General features: G+C 59.6%; 5 protein-coding genes across 5 annotated transcripts; 3 read left to right on the top strand and 2 right to left on the bottom strand.

The window, feature by feature from the left end:
- Positions 1–608: 608 nt before the first annotated feature.
- Positions 609–1,556, bottom strand: BDZ90DRAFT_229985 (putative heat shock protein 10). The gene is made up of 4 exons (XM_025505298.1): positions 1,539–1,556; positions 1,366–1,458; positions 1,115–1,288; positions 609–827 (listed from the first exon to the last, which is right to left on the bottom strand). Exons 1-4 carry the CDS (start codon positions 1,539–1,541, stop codon positions 771–773), a joined length of 327 nt encoding a protein of 108 aa, XP_025365601.1. The 5' UTR covers positions 1,542–1,556; the 3' UTR covers positions 609–770.
- A 296-nt stretch (positions 1,557–1,852) lies between these two features.
- Positions 1,853–4,138, top strand: BDZ90DRAFT_277403 (chaperonin GroL). Its single transcript, XM_025509004.1, has 2 exons — positions 1,853–2,230; positions 2,308–4,138. Exons 1-2 carry the CDS (start codon positions 1,978–1,980, stop codon positions 3,846–3,848), a joined length of 1,794 nt encoding a protein of 597 aa, XP_025365600.1. The 5' UTR covers positions 1,853–1,977; the 3' UTR covers positions 3,849–4,138.
- A 2,506-nt stretch (positions 4,139–6,644) lies between these two features.
- On the top strand, positions 6,645–7,613 carry BDZ90DRAFT_258033 (hypothetical protein; the record flags this gene model as incomplete). Its single annotated transcript, XM_025508024.1, has 1 exon — positions 6,645–7,613. One exon carries the CDS (start codon positions 6,645–6,647, stop codon positions 7,611–7,613), a length of 969 nt encoding a protein of 322 aa, XP_025365599.1.
- Positions 7,614–8,405: 792 nt separating this feature from the next.
- On the top strand, positions 8,406–10,649 carry BDZ90DRAFT_229982 (hypothetical protein). The gene has a single exon (XM_025505297.1). The coding sequence runs from the start codon at positions 8,489–8,491 to the stop codon at positions 10,487–10,489; it is 2,001 nt and encodes a 666-aa protein (XP_025365598.1). The 5' UTR covers positions 8,406–8,488; the 3' UTR covers positions 10,490–10,649.
- BDZ90DRAFT_229981 (hypothetical protein) lies at positions 10,390–12,231 on the bottom strand. The gene is made up of 5 exons (XM_025505296.1): positions 11,850–12,231; positions 11,316–11,770; positions 11,195–11,241; positions 11,039–11,117; positions 10,390–10,946 (listed from the first exon to the last, which is right to left on the bottom strand). Exons 1-5 carry the CDS (start codon positions 11,967–11,969, stop codon positions 10,598–10,600), a joined length of 1,050 nt encoding a protein of 349 aa, XP_025365597.1. The 5' UTR covers positions 11,970–12,231; the 3' UTR covers positions 10,390–10,597.
- Between the last annotated feature and the right edge of the window lie 144 nt (positions 12,232–12,375).

The raw sequence follows: 12,375 nt of genomic DNA, 5'->3' as shown, positions 1-12,375 counted from the left end.
GCAGCGAGCCAGAGGCCCAGAGGGGCGACGTCGTCGACGGGCGGGCTGCCCAGTCTGGCCTCGCCTCGCCCCGACCTCGACCTCGACTTCGACGAAAGCTCTGCTGCTGCTGCTTCGCTCTCGCCCCTCCGGCCCACGCGCCCGCCGTCGACACGCCTGCTTCTTCGAGGTCTGTTTGTTGGACCGCATCGCGTGGCGACCGAAGCCCACGCGTTTTGACGCTCGTCACCGTGCTCCGACGTCGTCGAGAAGCGGGGCTTGTTAGCATGAGCAAGAGAGAGGCGTGAAGAAGAGGGTGGATGAGAGAAAGTCTAATCGACACGAGAAGGACAGCGACAGACATGCGACGGAGGACATCATAAGCAAGAAGCTGTGTCAGCTAGGTCTTGAAGCAAGCCGAGGAGAATGTCTCGGCCAAGACGGAGTGTGATGGCGTCCTTTCTGCCAAGGGTCCGTCTCTGCAAGTGATTGCGTCACAAGAGATGTCGTGAGGCGGCTACGACGACACTCCACACCTTTGTGGCACACTCTAGGCAGGCTGCACTTCGGAAGCGCTCTCGACTCTTTGAGAGGTGAATAAAAGCCACCGCCGATACGCGGTCAGCTATGCTTGCATTACAGTGAATGGCGACCATCGTCGTCGCTGATGGCCATTGCGACCACACGCTTCGTGCGACAACGTCGCTGAGATCCCATCTGATCAACGGATAAACATATGCTAGGAGTTCAAGGGTGACAATGAGGAGAGGGCAAGAAGAGACGAGGCAGACTTAAGCGCTCTCGTTGATCTTTGCCAGGATCTCGCTGTCCTTGACGAGGAGGTACTCCTGGCGAGGCGAAAGCGGCGATGAGGGGTCAGCAAGCTGATGTAGAAGGCAGTGGCGACCTATGCGAAGAGGCCTGCGGCGGAGAGTCTGGATACGTCTGCGCCACCACAGCCTGTCTGCAGCCAATCAGGTCGCAGCTGCTACGTTGCAGAGAGCTACAAGCTCGTAGGGGCGCCTTGCAGCAGCTGCTCCAGGCCCTTTGTAGCCATCGGACTCTCTGGCAGACGGCGACTACCTCGCAGCGTGGCAACGCTCCCCCCAGTCCACTCGGCCGTGCGCCTACTCACCTCATCTCCGACCTTGATGCTCTGACCGCCCCAGCTGGGGAGCAGAACCTTGTCACCGGTCTTGACCGAGAGAGGCTGGATGACACCGTCCTTGTTCGGGGCGCCAGGGCCAGTCGCAATGACGCTAGCCTCGGGGAGGGGCGACGAGGTGGCTGATGAGGGGAGGAAGAGGCCCTGGCACAGATGCAAGCAAGAGGACATTAGTCATTGATGACGGTATGCGGCTACTTGAATCCCTCTTTCGCACTCACCGAAGACGTCTTGGTCTCCGGCTTGAAGCGCTGGAGAAGGACTCGGTCCAGGAGCGGCTTGACGCTGGTGATTGAGCGAATCGTTGACGAGGCCTGACGCGGGGTGGGCGCAACATGACGTTAGGTCTCAGCGGAGTAACTGCCATCTACCTGAGCGTCTGCCGCCGTCTCACCATTGTGGAGCTGCTGCTGCTCGTTCACTGGTAGTGGTGAGATGGGAAGAATCAACGTCGACGTCGACGTCGTCCACGATGCTGCGAGGCTGCAAGACTGCGAAGCCAGGGCGGAGAGAGAGCTTGCTCACAGGCAGCCACCGGCCGGCCTGTCCGCCCGCCCACAATGGCCCTCGCCGCCCGAAGCTCGTCGAAGCGCCAGTCCGACGACTTTTGCCAACTTTTGTGTCGAGCGGGCCTGAGAAAGCGGCCTAGGCCAAAGAGCGAGAAGAGTCGAGCGCAAGCAGTCTGCAGTTCTGTCTGTCAGCCGGGGAAGGGCCGACTGATCCAACGACGACTGACGTCCTCCAGTCTGGTGCGACTGCGACTGCGACTGCGACTGCGACGACGCAATCCTTCCATTCTTTCCTTCTCACCATCACTCACGTTCACGCCCGCCATGTCACTTCTGCGAGCCGCATCATCGTCATCACCGGCAGCAACTCGCTCCGTGTCGCTGCGCCAGACCCTCGCAGCTGCCTCGGCGGCTTCGTCAGCGAGGAGCTTCAGCTCAAGTCGACCTGTGGGAGCTCACAAGGAGGTCAAGTTCTCCAATGACGGACGTCAGGCTATGCTTGCTGGTGTCAACCTTCTCGCAAACGCCGTCTCGGTCACTCTTGGACCCAAGGGACGCAACGTCATCATCGAGCAGGGTGAGTGTGGCGCAGCAATCGCACTATAGTTGGTCCCCTTCTGATCCTCATTCCTTCTCCACCCCTCGCCCGCGCAGCCTTCGGTGGACCCAAGATTACCAAGGACGGTGTTACTGTAGCCAAGGCTATCACTCTCAAGGACAAGTTTGAGAATCTCGGTGCTCGCCTCGTCCAGGACGTTGCCAACAAGTCCAACGAGACGGCTGGTGATGGTACCACGACGGCTACGGTCCTCGCCCGCGCCATCTTCGCAGAGGGCGTCAAGAACGTCGCTGCGGGATGCAACCCCATGGACCTGCGCAGGGGAACTCAGGCCGCAGCTGAAGCCGTCATCGCCTTCCTCGAGGCCAACAAGAAGCCCGTAACCACGTCCGACGAGATTGCCCAGGTCGCCACCATCTCGGCCAACAGCGACAAGCACGTTGGTGAGCTCATTGCCACTGCCATGGAGAAGGTTGGCAAGGAGGGCGTCATCACCGTCAAGGAAGGCCGCACTCTCGAGGACGAGATCGAGATCACTGAGGGCATGCGATTCGACCGCGGCTACATCTCGCCCTACTTCATCACTGACGTCAAGACTCAGAAATGCGAGTTCGAGAACCCTCTCATCCTCCTCTCCGAGAAGAAGATCTCTGCTCTCCAGGATATCCTTCCTTCGCTTGAGGCCGCAGCTCAGGGCCGCCGCCCCCTGCTGATCATTGCCGAGGACATCGACGGTGAGGCCCTCGCCGCCTGCATCCTCAACAAGCTGCGTGGCCAGCTGCAGGTCTGCGCCGTCAAGGCCCCCGGCTTCGGTGACAACCGCAAGTCCATCCTGGGCGACCTCGCCATCCTCACTGGTGGCCAGGTCTTCTCCGACGAGCTCGAGACGAAGCTCGAGCAGGCCACCCCTGACCTCCTCGGCAGCACCGGGTCCGTCACCATCACCAAGGAGGACACCATCTTCCTCAATGGCAACGGCGACAAGGACTCGCTCCAGGCCCGCTGCGAGCAGATTCGCTCGGCCATCAACGACAACACTACCTCCGAGTACGATCGCACCAAGCTCCAAGAGCGCCTCGCTAAGCTCTCGGGTGGTGTAGCCGTCATCAAGGTCGGTGGCAGCTCCGAGGTCGAGGTCGGAGAGAAGAAGGACCGCTACGATGACGCTCTCTGCGCTACCCGCGCTGCTGTCGAGGAAGGCATCGTCCCCGGTGGTGGTGTCGCCCTTCTCAAGGCGACGGCTGCCCTCGACTCGGTCAAGACGGCCAACTTTGACCAGCAGCTCGGTGTCTCTATCCTCCGTGCCGCTCTCACCCGCCCTGCCCGCACCATTGTCGAGAACGCAGGTGAGGAGGGCTCCGTCGTCGTCGGCAGGCTGCTCGAGAGCACCAACGACTTTGCCTACGGATATGATGCCAGCGTGGGCCAATACACCAATATGATCGACGCCGGTATCCTCGACCCGCTCAAGGTCGTGCGATCCAGCTTGACCTCGGCCATCTCCGTCTCGTCGCTCCTGACCACGTCCGAAGCGTGCGTCGTTGAGGCGCCGGAGGAGAAGGGCCCTGGCGGACCTGGCGGCATGGGTGGAATGGGTGGAATGGGTGGGATGGGCGGGATGGGGGGAATGATGTAAAGAAGCGGCGATAGCACACCAGCAAATGATCCGTTCTCTTTCAACATCATCACCATCTTCTTCATCTCCAGCATCTCAGCGCCAGTGGCTCTGTCCCTCCCTTCGTTCCCTTCACCCGGCGCATCTTTATCACGCACACATTCCCCGGTTCTTTCTTAGTGTCATCAGCAATTGTATGGGGGAAAGCAGAACAGGAGGGGAAGGAGAGAGGAAGTGTGGGGTAGTCAGGGTGGATGAAGGATTCGTATCAGGTACACACCACTCCATAATGCATCAGCGTCGACAGCAGCAATGGGCCGTGAGCAGCGAGTGTGAGCGAGTTCCGCACGTCTGGCGTCGGATGGCAGGGTGAACAACGTCCCGCTTTGCCCGTCTTCTACATGCCAGCTTCACAGTTCACACGTCGAGGTGTCGGACTCCTCGGGACAATGATTCGAGATCAGCAGCAGCGGGTGCGACGGGAGCGGCGAGGATAGAGCAGTTTGTGATTCCCTAAGTGAGAAGGAAGCAAGGGTCTCTCGCTCGCCCCGACGCGATCATGCGACTCCGTAAATCGCAGGGTCCATACAAATGATCGAAGCGGCTGTCTCTTTACCCTTGCAGGCAGGCAAGACCCCTCGCCCACCTCCTTCCAAGGTCTGCACGAGACGCCGTTTGTCTCTCAATTTCACTCCATTCAATCTGAGTGCGTGCAGAGCAGTGCGCCAGCAGATGAAACTAATACCTCTGCGAACCGGTGCGTTGGGTTGCGTGCAGACATCGCAGACAGCGCCGTAGCTTGATAATCTTGCCCACGCTCGTGCATCTCCTCCCCCTTGCGCGTGGACACGTCGCCAGAAGAAGCTAACGTGAGGCGAAAAGAGGAACACCCAGACGAAGACGGACGGGATCATTGACGCAGCCGACCTTCTCGCAACCTTCGTGCAAGCATTCCGCCCTCGAGAGAACGCAAGCGTCTTGCATTTCGTAGCTTTTCATGAGGGCTTATTCTCGGCTTCATTCTTGTGGGAACGTCGGGTCCAAACGTAGTCGTCGCTCCTCGCAAAGGTGACCAAGTTCGCACGCTGCACGGCCGTCATTGCCGCCCGCCCCGTTGGTGTTGCATTGCGGGCGTGGTGGCCTCTCGTCTCGACTCGATTTTGGCCGCTCCCAAGCGCCACCGGAGCGTTGAAGCACAAGTCGGGGCCCGACCGAGCTCCAACACGATGGTGCGTGCGTGCGAGGGTGCATCGAGGTGCGAGGGTCCAGTATCAGCCACCTCGTAAGAGCGCGCCGCGCGTCTTGCTGCCCGCCTTGCCGGCTCCTTCTTCTTGGTGGGTGGCTTGTTGCCCATTTACGTCGACGAGTGATCATGGCGTCTTAGGCCGTCGCAGGCAAGACAGAGTCGTCCCGTTTGCCGGCTTCCGGGGCCTGATGTGAGAGATACAGGGCGGCCGATTATGGGAAGTGAAAGCAAGCTCGAAGAAGAACGAAGCTTGAGCGTCACTTGGTTAGCGTTGGCCCAAGTGCCAGGCGCGCCCGTCCCTCGTCCCTGATCTCAGTCTCCGGCAGCATTTAGCATTGGGCGTCCGTCTGAGTCCCGCAGCCCCGTATCGCTAAGACTGCTGCTAGGCGACGACATGATCCTGGAGGTGAGAGCAAGCTGCGTCTCGAAGCGCCGAAGCACGTCCCTCCTTTTTCTCGCTTGACATGACGACCCGTGAAGGCGGCCACCTGTCGTGAGGAGGCGTAGGAGCAGCTTCCCGCTGACTGAGGGCCCCTTGAATCCTCCGCGCCTGTTGCGACTAAGACTCGTCAAGCCTGCCTGCGCCTCCCCGCCTTGCGTGCCCTGCTCGCTCGCTCGCCTGCCCAACTACCTCCGCGCCCTTTGCCGAGCGAGTGGCTCAGACTGGCCCCCCCGCTTTGTCTCGCTCCAGACTACGAAGTCCACTCAGTAGCAACCTCCTCTGTCCCTCTTGCCTTCTCTCCTCGTCACCATCACCTTCAACATTTGCATCGCATTCGTCAACTCCTTTTCGCCCTCACCTCTACTCTATCTTACATCAACTGCCCCGTTAATACCCTCTCCGTCCTCCTCCTGCTGTTCCTCCGCCCTCCTGCAACTGCCCGCCCCCTTTTTCCCAGTCGCCTCCTCAATTCTCTCTGAGAGCCACGACGATCGACACTCCGCCTCATCCCATCTGCCTCGGCCCCCCTCGTGCGGGAAAGAGCGTCCAGCGGCTTCAGCGGCTTCATCGGCCATCATCGTCGTCTCTTCTCGACGCCCCCTCGCTGGTTGAACTCAACAACGGCGGTTTGCTAAACAGAGCTCGCCGCCTCCGAGTCGGATCGCTGGCTAATTATCAAGGGCGTTCCCGTCTTTAGCCTCACTACAGCGTCCTTCTTCCTTTGTTCGGCCTCACCTATTCCACACCGGTGCCTCATTTTGCACCACCCACCAAGCTCTCTCGTCTCTCGCGCACGCCATCTCCTTGACAGGTCCTTTTCACTGACATTGGCAGCGGACATTCGGGATCAAGGGACATTGAATCCTTCAAAGTGCCGCTCTTGACAATCATCAAAGAGCCGTCGGCCGCCGTGATTGCCCCCTGCCCTCGCAGCCCGCCGTCGCCAGCCTCATTCAGCCTTCGGCACCAACCAACAAAAGAAAGGCCCGGCGTCGTCCGCTCCCGTCCAAGACTTGCGCTTCCCGGACAAAGGTCCACCTCCGCCGCTGTTTCCTCCTATCAACCCTGACACCACGATCAAGACGGCAACCGTCTTCGTCCTGAGCATCATCCCTCATAAGGCGCCAGCATGACCACCATCGCCCCTATGAGTACCAGGCAGACGGCCAAGCAGCCGACTCGACCCAGGCTCCAGTCTCGCGCCATCTCTGAGATGGGTCCTCTTTACAATCCACCTTCAGACGAAGGATCACGCGACCTCGGCCAAGGCACGCGTCCACGCAAGGCTACCTCTCGTCTTCCTCCTCGAGGTGGGCTCGCGCCATTGTCGCCCTTTCTTCCTTTGCCTCCCGCCCCTACCAGCGAGGAGCTCTCTGCCCGCAACGCCCGCGAGAAGGAGGACGGTCTGCGCACGCCACGCCCTGACGACCATCAGCGTCCCACGACGTCGTCCACAGTCAAGGCTACCAAGTCGGCGAAAATGCGCACTCTTCAGGCGTCTGGCATGATGCGCAGCTACTCAACGCCTGTCGCGACGCAGAAGGAGTATGATGAGCAATGTCGCGCCTTTGATGCCCGCATCGAGGCAGAGGGCTCCGACGGTCTTCTCTTCTCCAGCGGCTGGCCAGCTACTACGTCGTCTTTCGCCGCTCATCGCGAGCAGCGTCGTCAGGCAGAGGCAACAGCTGCAATGGTAGCGCAAGGGGGCGCGGCCATGGCTGCGTCGCCCTCTCAGGCCAGCCACGCTTCCAAGCACGGCAAGGCGCGTCGCTCAGGCATGTCTCCCCTCGCTTTCAACATGACGGCTCTCAACGCCGGCGGCAGCCAAGAGGACATGGAAGTCTTGCAAAACGACAGTGCCGACGACGATTCGTACTTTGGTCTTCGTCGCTTCGATCACGGCGAGTCTCCATCGCCAGCCTGCTCCGAGGGTCCAGCCACGCCCAAGGCTATCACGCCTACGCACCTCATGGCCTTCAGCCCTATCTCTGCAGACAAGGCCCACGGCTCCTCGACATCGTACGACTTCAATATGCAAAGCGACGATGATAGCAACTTCCTGATTCACCCAGACCATTTGGCTCCTCCTGCTCTCTGATGAGACTTGGGACCTCAGGAAGCAGCATTACTGTAGCATTTCAAGCCACTGTAGTCCCGCTGCAACCCGCCCGACTCTTCTCTTAAGCTACGTCTCGCCATACACGACGGATCCGCAAACGCGCGCTACCTACCCTACCTACATCATGAGCATCACTGGAGCTCTCTCTCGTTCCTCACTGCTCGGCCTCATTTCGACGCGACTTCTCGCATCCTTTCTCTTGATCGCATCAGCTACCTCTGGGACTCGCAAGCGTTGGCTACCCCTCCTATCTCCTTCTCTTCCACTTCATAGACGTCTCCATTTCCCCCTCCTCTCCTGGAGAGCTTCGTTAGCTCTCGCGCTATTGTCTTCGCTCCTCTCCCTGCTTCTCAAGGCTATCGTTCTCCTTTCTCGCCGATCATCTGTATTACTACACCTTGCTCCGTTCATTCTCGCCCTCTCGCAGACACCGGTCAGACTCATCCATTTCCTCACACTCTCTCTCGTCTTGCTCCACTTTCGCGTCCTCGGAAGGCATCGTCCTCATCGCCGCTGTCGTCTTCTCTCCTGCGGACAAGCAATTTGACTATCATCATCGACATTGTGTTCATCAACTCTCGACCGGGACACCGCAACGAGAGTGAGCGTGGTCATTCTATCCTGGCCACGGCATTCACGCCTCCCGACACGCCGTCGCAGATGTCGTCCCCGATCCGGCCCAGCGGGGGTGCACGGGCCCATCGATTTCCGTTCAGCCGCCTCGGGCCGTACGGCAGGCCGCTGCGAGAGAGCGGGCCGTGTTGCCTCTTTGCCGCTATAACCACGCTCATCCTGCTCCGTACATTGTACACCGCTTTATTTTGCACCGTCATCGTGACTCCGTAGAGAGGGCTATGCCCTCTAGCAGAGCTCGTACTCGCAACAAAGTCAGCTCTCGTATCCTCAAGGCGTGCCATAAGATTAGAGACGCCATCCGCTCGCCACTCGACAAGAAGCGCAATACCTCATCCTCGCCCTCTCGTACTCGACTTGCCAAGATGGCCAACTTCACCGCCGGCGCTGCGACCGCCGCCGTCCCCTCCTCTTCCAAGCTGCAAGGCTTTCCTCTCCTCGCCAGCCTTCCTATGGAACTACAGTGTCACGTCCTCTCGTGCTTGTCAATCCGCGCCCTATCCAAGGGCCTGGCCCGCACCAATCGCTACTGGCACGCCCTCATCGATGCGCATATACGTCGCGAGCTCCTCGCCCTGGTAGCCGGCACCAGTGGCCTGGAGGGTCGTGAGCCCCGCACCCAGCTCATCTTCGAGGCCCAGCGACCAATCGATACGGTCGTGAGCAAACACTCCTTGTTCTTTTCGCATTTTGGGGTCACCAACTCGATGCCAGGCGGCGTCTTCTCGACCATCGCCAACTTTGTCTTTGTGCCGCCCGCCGCGCAGAGTAGCCAGGATGAGAAGCAGCAGGGCAGTCAACCGGTCTCGCGAGCTTCATCGAGGGGTCCGCCTGCGCCGCCCAAGAGCGTAGAGGAAGTGGCCATGCAGCGCGGTGTGCATCCTTCGTTGCTGGGACGATTGAGAGAGGAGCATCATTCCAGCTCCGTAGTGGCGAGATCACGCAGTGCGAGTCGCAGCGAGGGTTTCACATTCGTTGCTGCGCCGCTGGACCATCGTGACGCTCAACCAGTTGGGGGAGCCTCCTCATCACGCAACTCGACCTTGGAGCCGCAGGCCAACCGCGGTGACTTCTCCTCTGACGCCTCGATCCCCGAGGCAGGGATAGACGACCTCTTCCCCGTAGCGAGCGCCTACGATTGGGGAGCGCCAGTCTCCTCGCAAGTTGGAGGAGGCACGTCTCCCTCTTCCATGCGAAGCAGATCAAGAGCAAGAGGGTCAGGAACGGCTCCGCCTGAAGCTTCTCGGGGCAAAGGGCCGTACCAGCAGCCTACCTACAAGATGCAGCTCGATCCTCTGGATTCCTTCGAGACGTGGATCTTGAGCTTGACTATTAGAAGCAAGAAGCAGATAGGGAGCACGACCCGGTCCAGGGCTGGCTATCCCTCGTCAACTCCAGGTTCGGCGCCTGCGTCGTACGATTCGGGCTACTCGCAAACCCTACGCTTTCAGAAGCGAGTGGCAGAGGGACTCGACAGAGTGTATCGAGATTGGTTCTACGCGCCCTCGACTGCCGCTACGGAAGCTTCTTCGAGCACGAATCTACCCGGCTCTTCGTATCAAGCTGCGCTATGGCAGACGTCCGTTACGCCCGAAGTCCTCAGCACTTTCGGCGCCATTAATCTGGCTGGACCGTCTCGGCACCCGGAGCAAGGCATAGAGCAATCCTCGCAATGGCCTTCGCTACGCAAGCTCGAGGTCGACAACGCCTCCTGTCAAGCGGTGATCCAGCCGCATCCAGGGCCTACTTCTCCCGAGTCCTCTAGCAGCAGCGGCTCTGCGCACCCCGCGCTCCTCTCCTCCTACTCTCACGCCTACCTTGGCAGCTCAACAGCCTATTCGCACCTGAACTCAACGCATCGCATGGAGATGAAATTTCACGTGCAGAGCCTCGAGGTTCACGCGGGCAGGTTATTGAGCGCGCTGCTTGACTTGGAGGGGGAGGTCAGCGAGGCGGTTGCTGAAGCACGGGGTCGGGCGGCCGGTGTGGGTGGAAGTAGGTACGGGCTCGCAAGAGCTGGGGAGGCGATCGTGGCCAGCGTCAGTGGCGGATCCAGTGCCACGGCGGCGGGCGCATCCGGTGCTGCTGATGCGGCAGCTGCGGCCCAATTCATGGGACTGACGGACGGAGCTTGGGCTGGTCGCGGAGCCTTGCCGTACGGGCGCCAACAGATGGCGAGGAGGACTGAGTACTTGATCGAGGATGCGGAGATGCAGATGTGAACAGGGGCCACGCGGGACTAAGAGTCAGAGAAGAGAGCATATCATTAGAAAGCATGAGCCGTCGTCACCAAACCAAGAGCCAAGACATTTGTAAATAGCGGCCATTCACTACCAAGGGCTAACCGTAACCGAGTAATCAATGTTAGCCTTATGCCCCTCAATCCTCTGCCCGGACGTCCCGAAGATGACGTCCCACAACCTCGTCTGTTTCCCGTAATTCTTGGCCTTCTTCCATCCAGCGCGGTGGTGGATGTCGTGGTCCTCAAGTGCCAGGTCGGCGTCGAAGGGTTGGAGGAAAAGGCCGGTAGTAGGGACCGGCCAGTACAACCTGATGCCCGAATGACCCATGGCCTCCGTAAAGAGAATCATGGTTGTGGCAACCCACCAAGTTGCGAAGTTGATGTGGAAGAGCCGGGAACAGGTCAAGTAGGTCATGAGAGGGATGACGAGGATGTCGCTGCGAGGGGCCGGAAGGATGATGGGATGATTGAAAGCGTGTCAGTGGGTTCTGGAAAGCTGCGGCAAGGTACAGGATGGTATTGAACTTACCCAATCTCTTGAATACCGTCGGCAAAGGGCGCAAGCGCGGCTTGAGGATGCTTTGTGCGGTGGTGAAGGCTGTGTAGACCTGTAGAAGCAAGAAGAGAGAAGATCCGTCAGCATCTACGGTCGCCGCAGTTACTACGCGCTCCGATCGCCACTCACGCCAGAGCCAGGGGACCTCATGCATCAGTCTGTGGTACCAGTAGAAGCTGTTGAGACAGAAATTGTAGTGGATGCGGTAAGCTCATGGCTCTCATCGGGATCTACAGGCGCGCTAACTCACTAGAAGTCGAGTACCGTGGCGTAGACGGCCACCTGGAAGACGACCGCCCAGGGGTTGATGCTGGGCAGCTCAAATCGATCGAATGCGAAGAAGGTGGCAAAGAGAGGCCTGACCGTCACCGTAGAGAGCAAGCTTGAGAAAACCTTGTCACTGAGCACGTCCGGAATGCCGTCCCTCGCCTTCTGTCCGTCGAAGACGCCGTATCTGACTGACATTCGTTGCAGCAGGGCGAGGGTGCTGAGGGCGAACCAGATGAGGTACGCCGCATAGAAGAGGAAAGCAGCCACAGGGTGGAAAGAGCCAAAAGCCTTGACTACGGCCCAGTTGACGGCGATGGGGGGTAGAATGCGAGGGAGACACCAGGCCCACTGCTTCCAGATGGGGAAGTAAGGGACCGGGTGCGATGCGTCGAACTTGGGCAGATTCATGTCCGGGAGGAACTGAACGGCGCCGAGCTGCGAGGTTAAGCAAGAGAAGTGAGCGAGAGGTCGACGAAGGTTAGACGTGCACCGATCTACGTCACTCGCGGCGTACCTTGTGGAGAAGACGCTGGCTACGATCCCAGGTTGAGGGGTCCTGCGTGAGCCAGCTGGAAGCCATCTGGTTCTTGCTCTTGATTGTTGGCTTTGGAGTGAAGCCAGCGGCAGGGGGCATTGTGGCCGTAGACGTTGTAGTCGACGACATCCTGACTTGTCTACGATGGGGACGGGTGACGGGCGCTTTTAGATCGCTTCTTTCGACTCGAGACCAAGCGGTCGACGCGTGAGGTTACGAATAGCCCTGGAAATATGTGATGATGATAAGAAAGCAAGTGCAAAGCTTGTCTCTTCTATATACGACTGCTCTCATCTGACAGGCAACGCCAAGTCATTGCTCCTCTGCCAATCCTTGACATCGAGACCGAGATGGCACCCGTCGCTCATTTTGCGGGCATGAAAGCGGGGGACTGCGTGAGGCATCGACGCCGAGATGGAGGGGCTGAGGCCGAGGTTCGGCCTCGGTAGGACGGAACGCGGCGAGCCGGCGGAGGCGTGGCAAGGATGGGGAGCTCTATTTCGAC

Source organism: Jaminaea rosea (assembly GCF_003144245.1).
Source record: "Jaminaea rosea strain MCA 5214 unplaced genomic scaffold BDZ90scaffold_1, whole genome shotgun sequence".
Classification (NCBI taxonomy): Eukaryota; Fungi; Basidiomycota; class Exobasidiomycetes; order Microstromatales; genus Jaminaea; species Jaminaea rosea.
Note: the sequence above shows the minus strand (reverse complement) of the source record. Positions and strands in the feature narration are given on the sequence as shown.

Coding starts and splice junctions, on each gene's coding strand:
- BDZ90DRAFT_229981 (XM_025505296.1), bottom strand. CDS start 11,969: ATGCCCCCTGCCGCTGGCTTCACTCCAAAGCCAACAATCAAGAGCAAG. Junction 11,771..11,849: donor GCCAGCGTCTTCTCCACAAG/GTACGCCGCGAG, acceptor TTAACCTCGCAG/CTCGGCGCCGTTCAGTTCCT. Junction 11,242..11,315: donor GCCACGGTACTCGACTTCTA/GTGAGTTAGCGC, acceptor CTGTCTCAACAG/CTTCTACTGGTACCACAGAC.
- BDZ90DRAFT_229982 (XM_025505297.1), top strand. CDS start 8,489: ATGCCCTCTAGCAGAGCTCGTACTCGCAACAAAGTCAGCTCTCGTATC.
- BDZ90DRAFT_229985 (XM_025505298.1), bottom strand. Junction 1,289..1,365: donor CGGAGACCAAGACGTCTTCG/GTGAGTGCGAAA, acceptor CATCTGTGCCAG/GGCCTCTTCCTCCCCTCATC. Junction 828..1,114: donor GCATCAAGGTCGGAGATGAG/GTGAGTAGGCGC, acceptor TCGCCTCGCCAG/GAGTACCTCCTCGTCAAGGA.
- BDZ90DRAFT_277403 (XM_025509004.1), top strand. CDS start 1,978: ATGTCACTTCTGCGAGCCGCATCATCGTCATCACCGGCAGCAACTCGC. Junction 2,231..2,307: donor CAACGTCATCATCGAGCAGG/GTGAGTGTGGCG, acceptor TCGCCCGCGCAG/CCTTCGGTGGACCCAAGATT.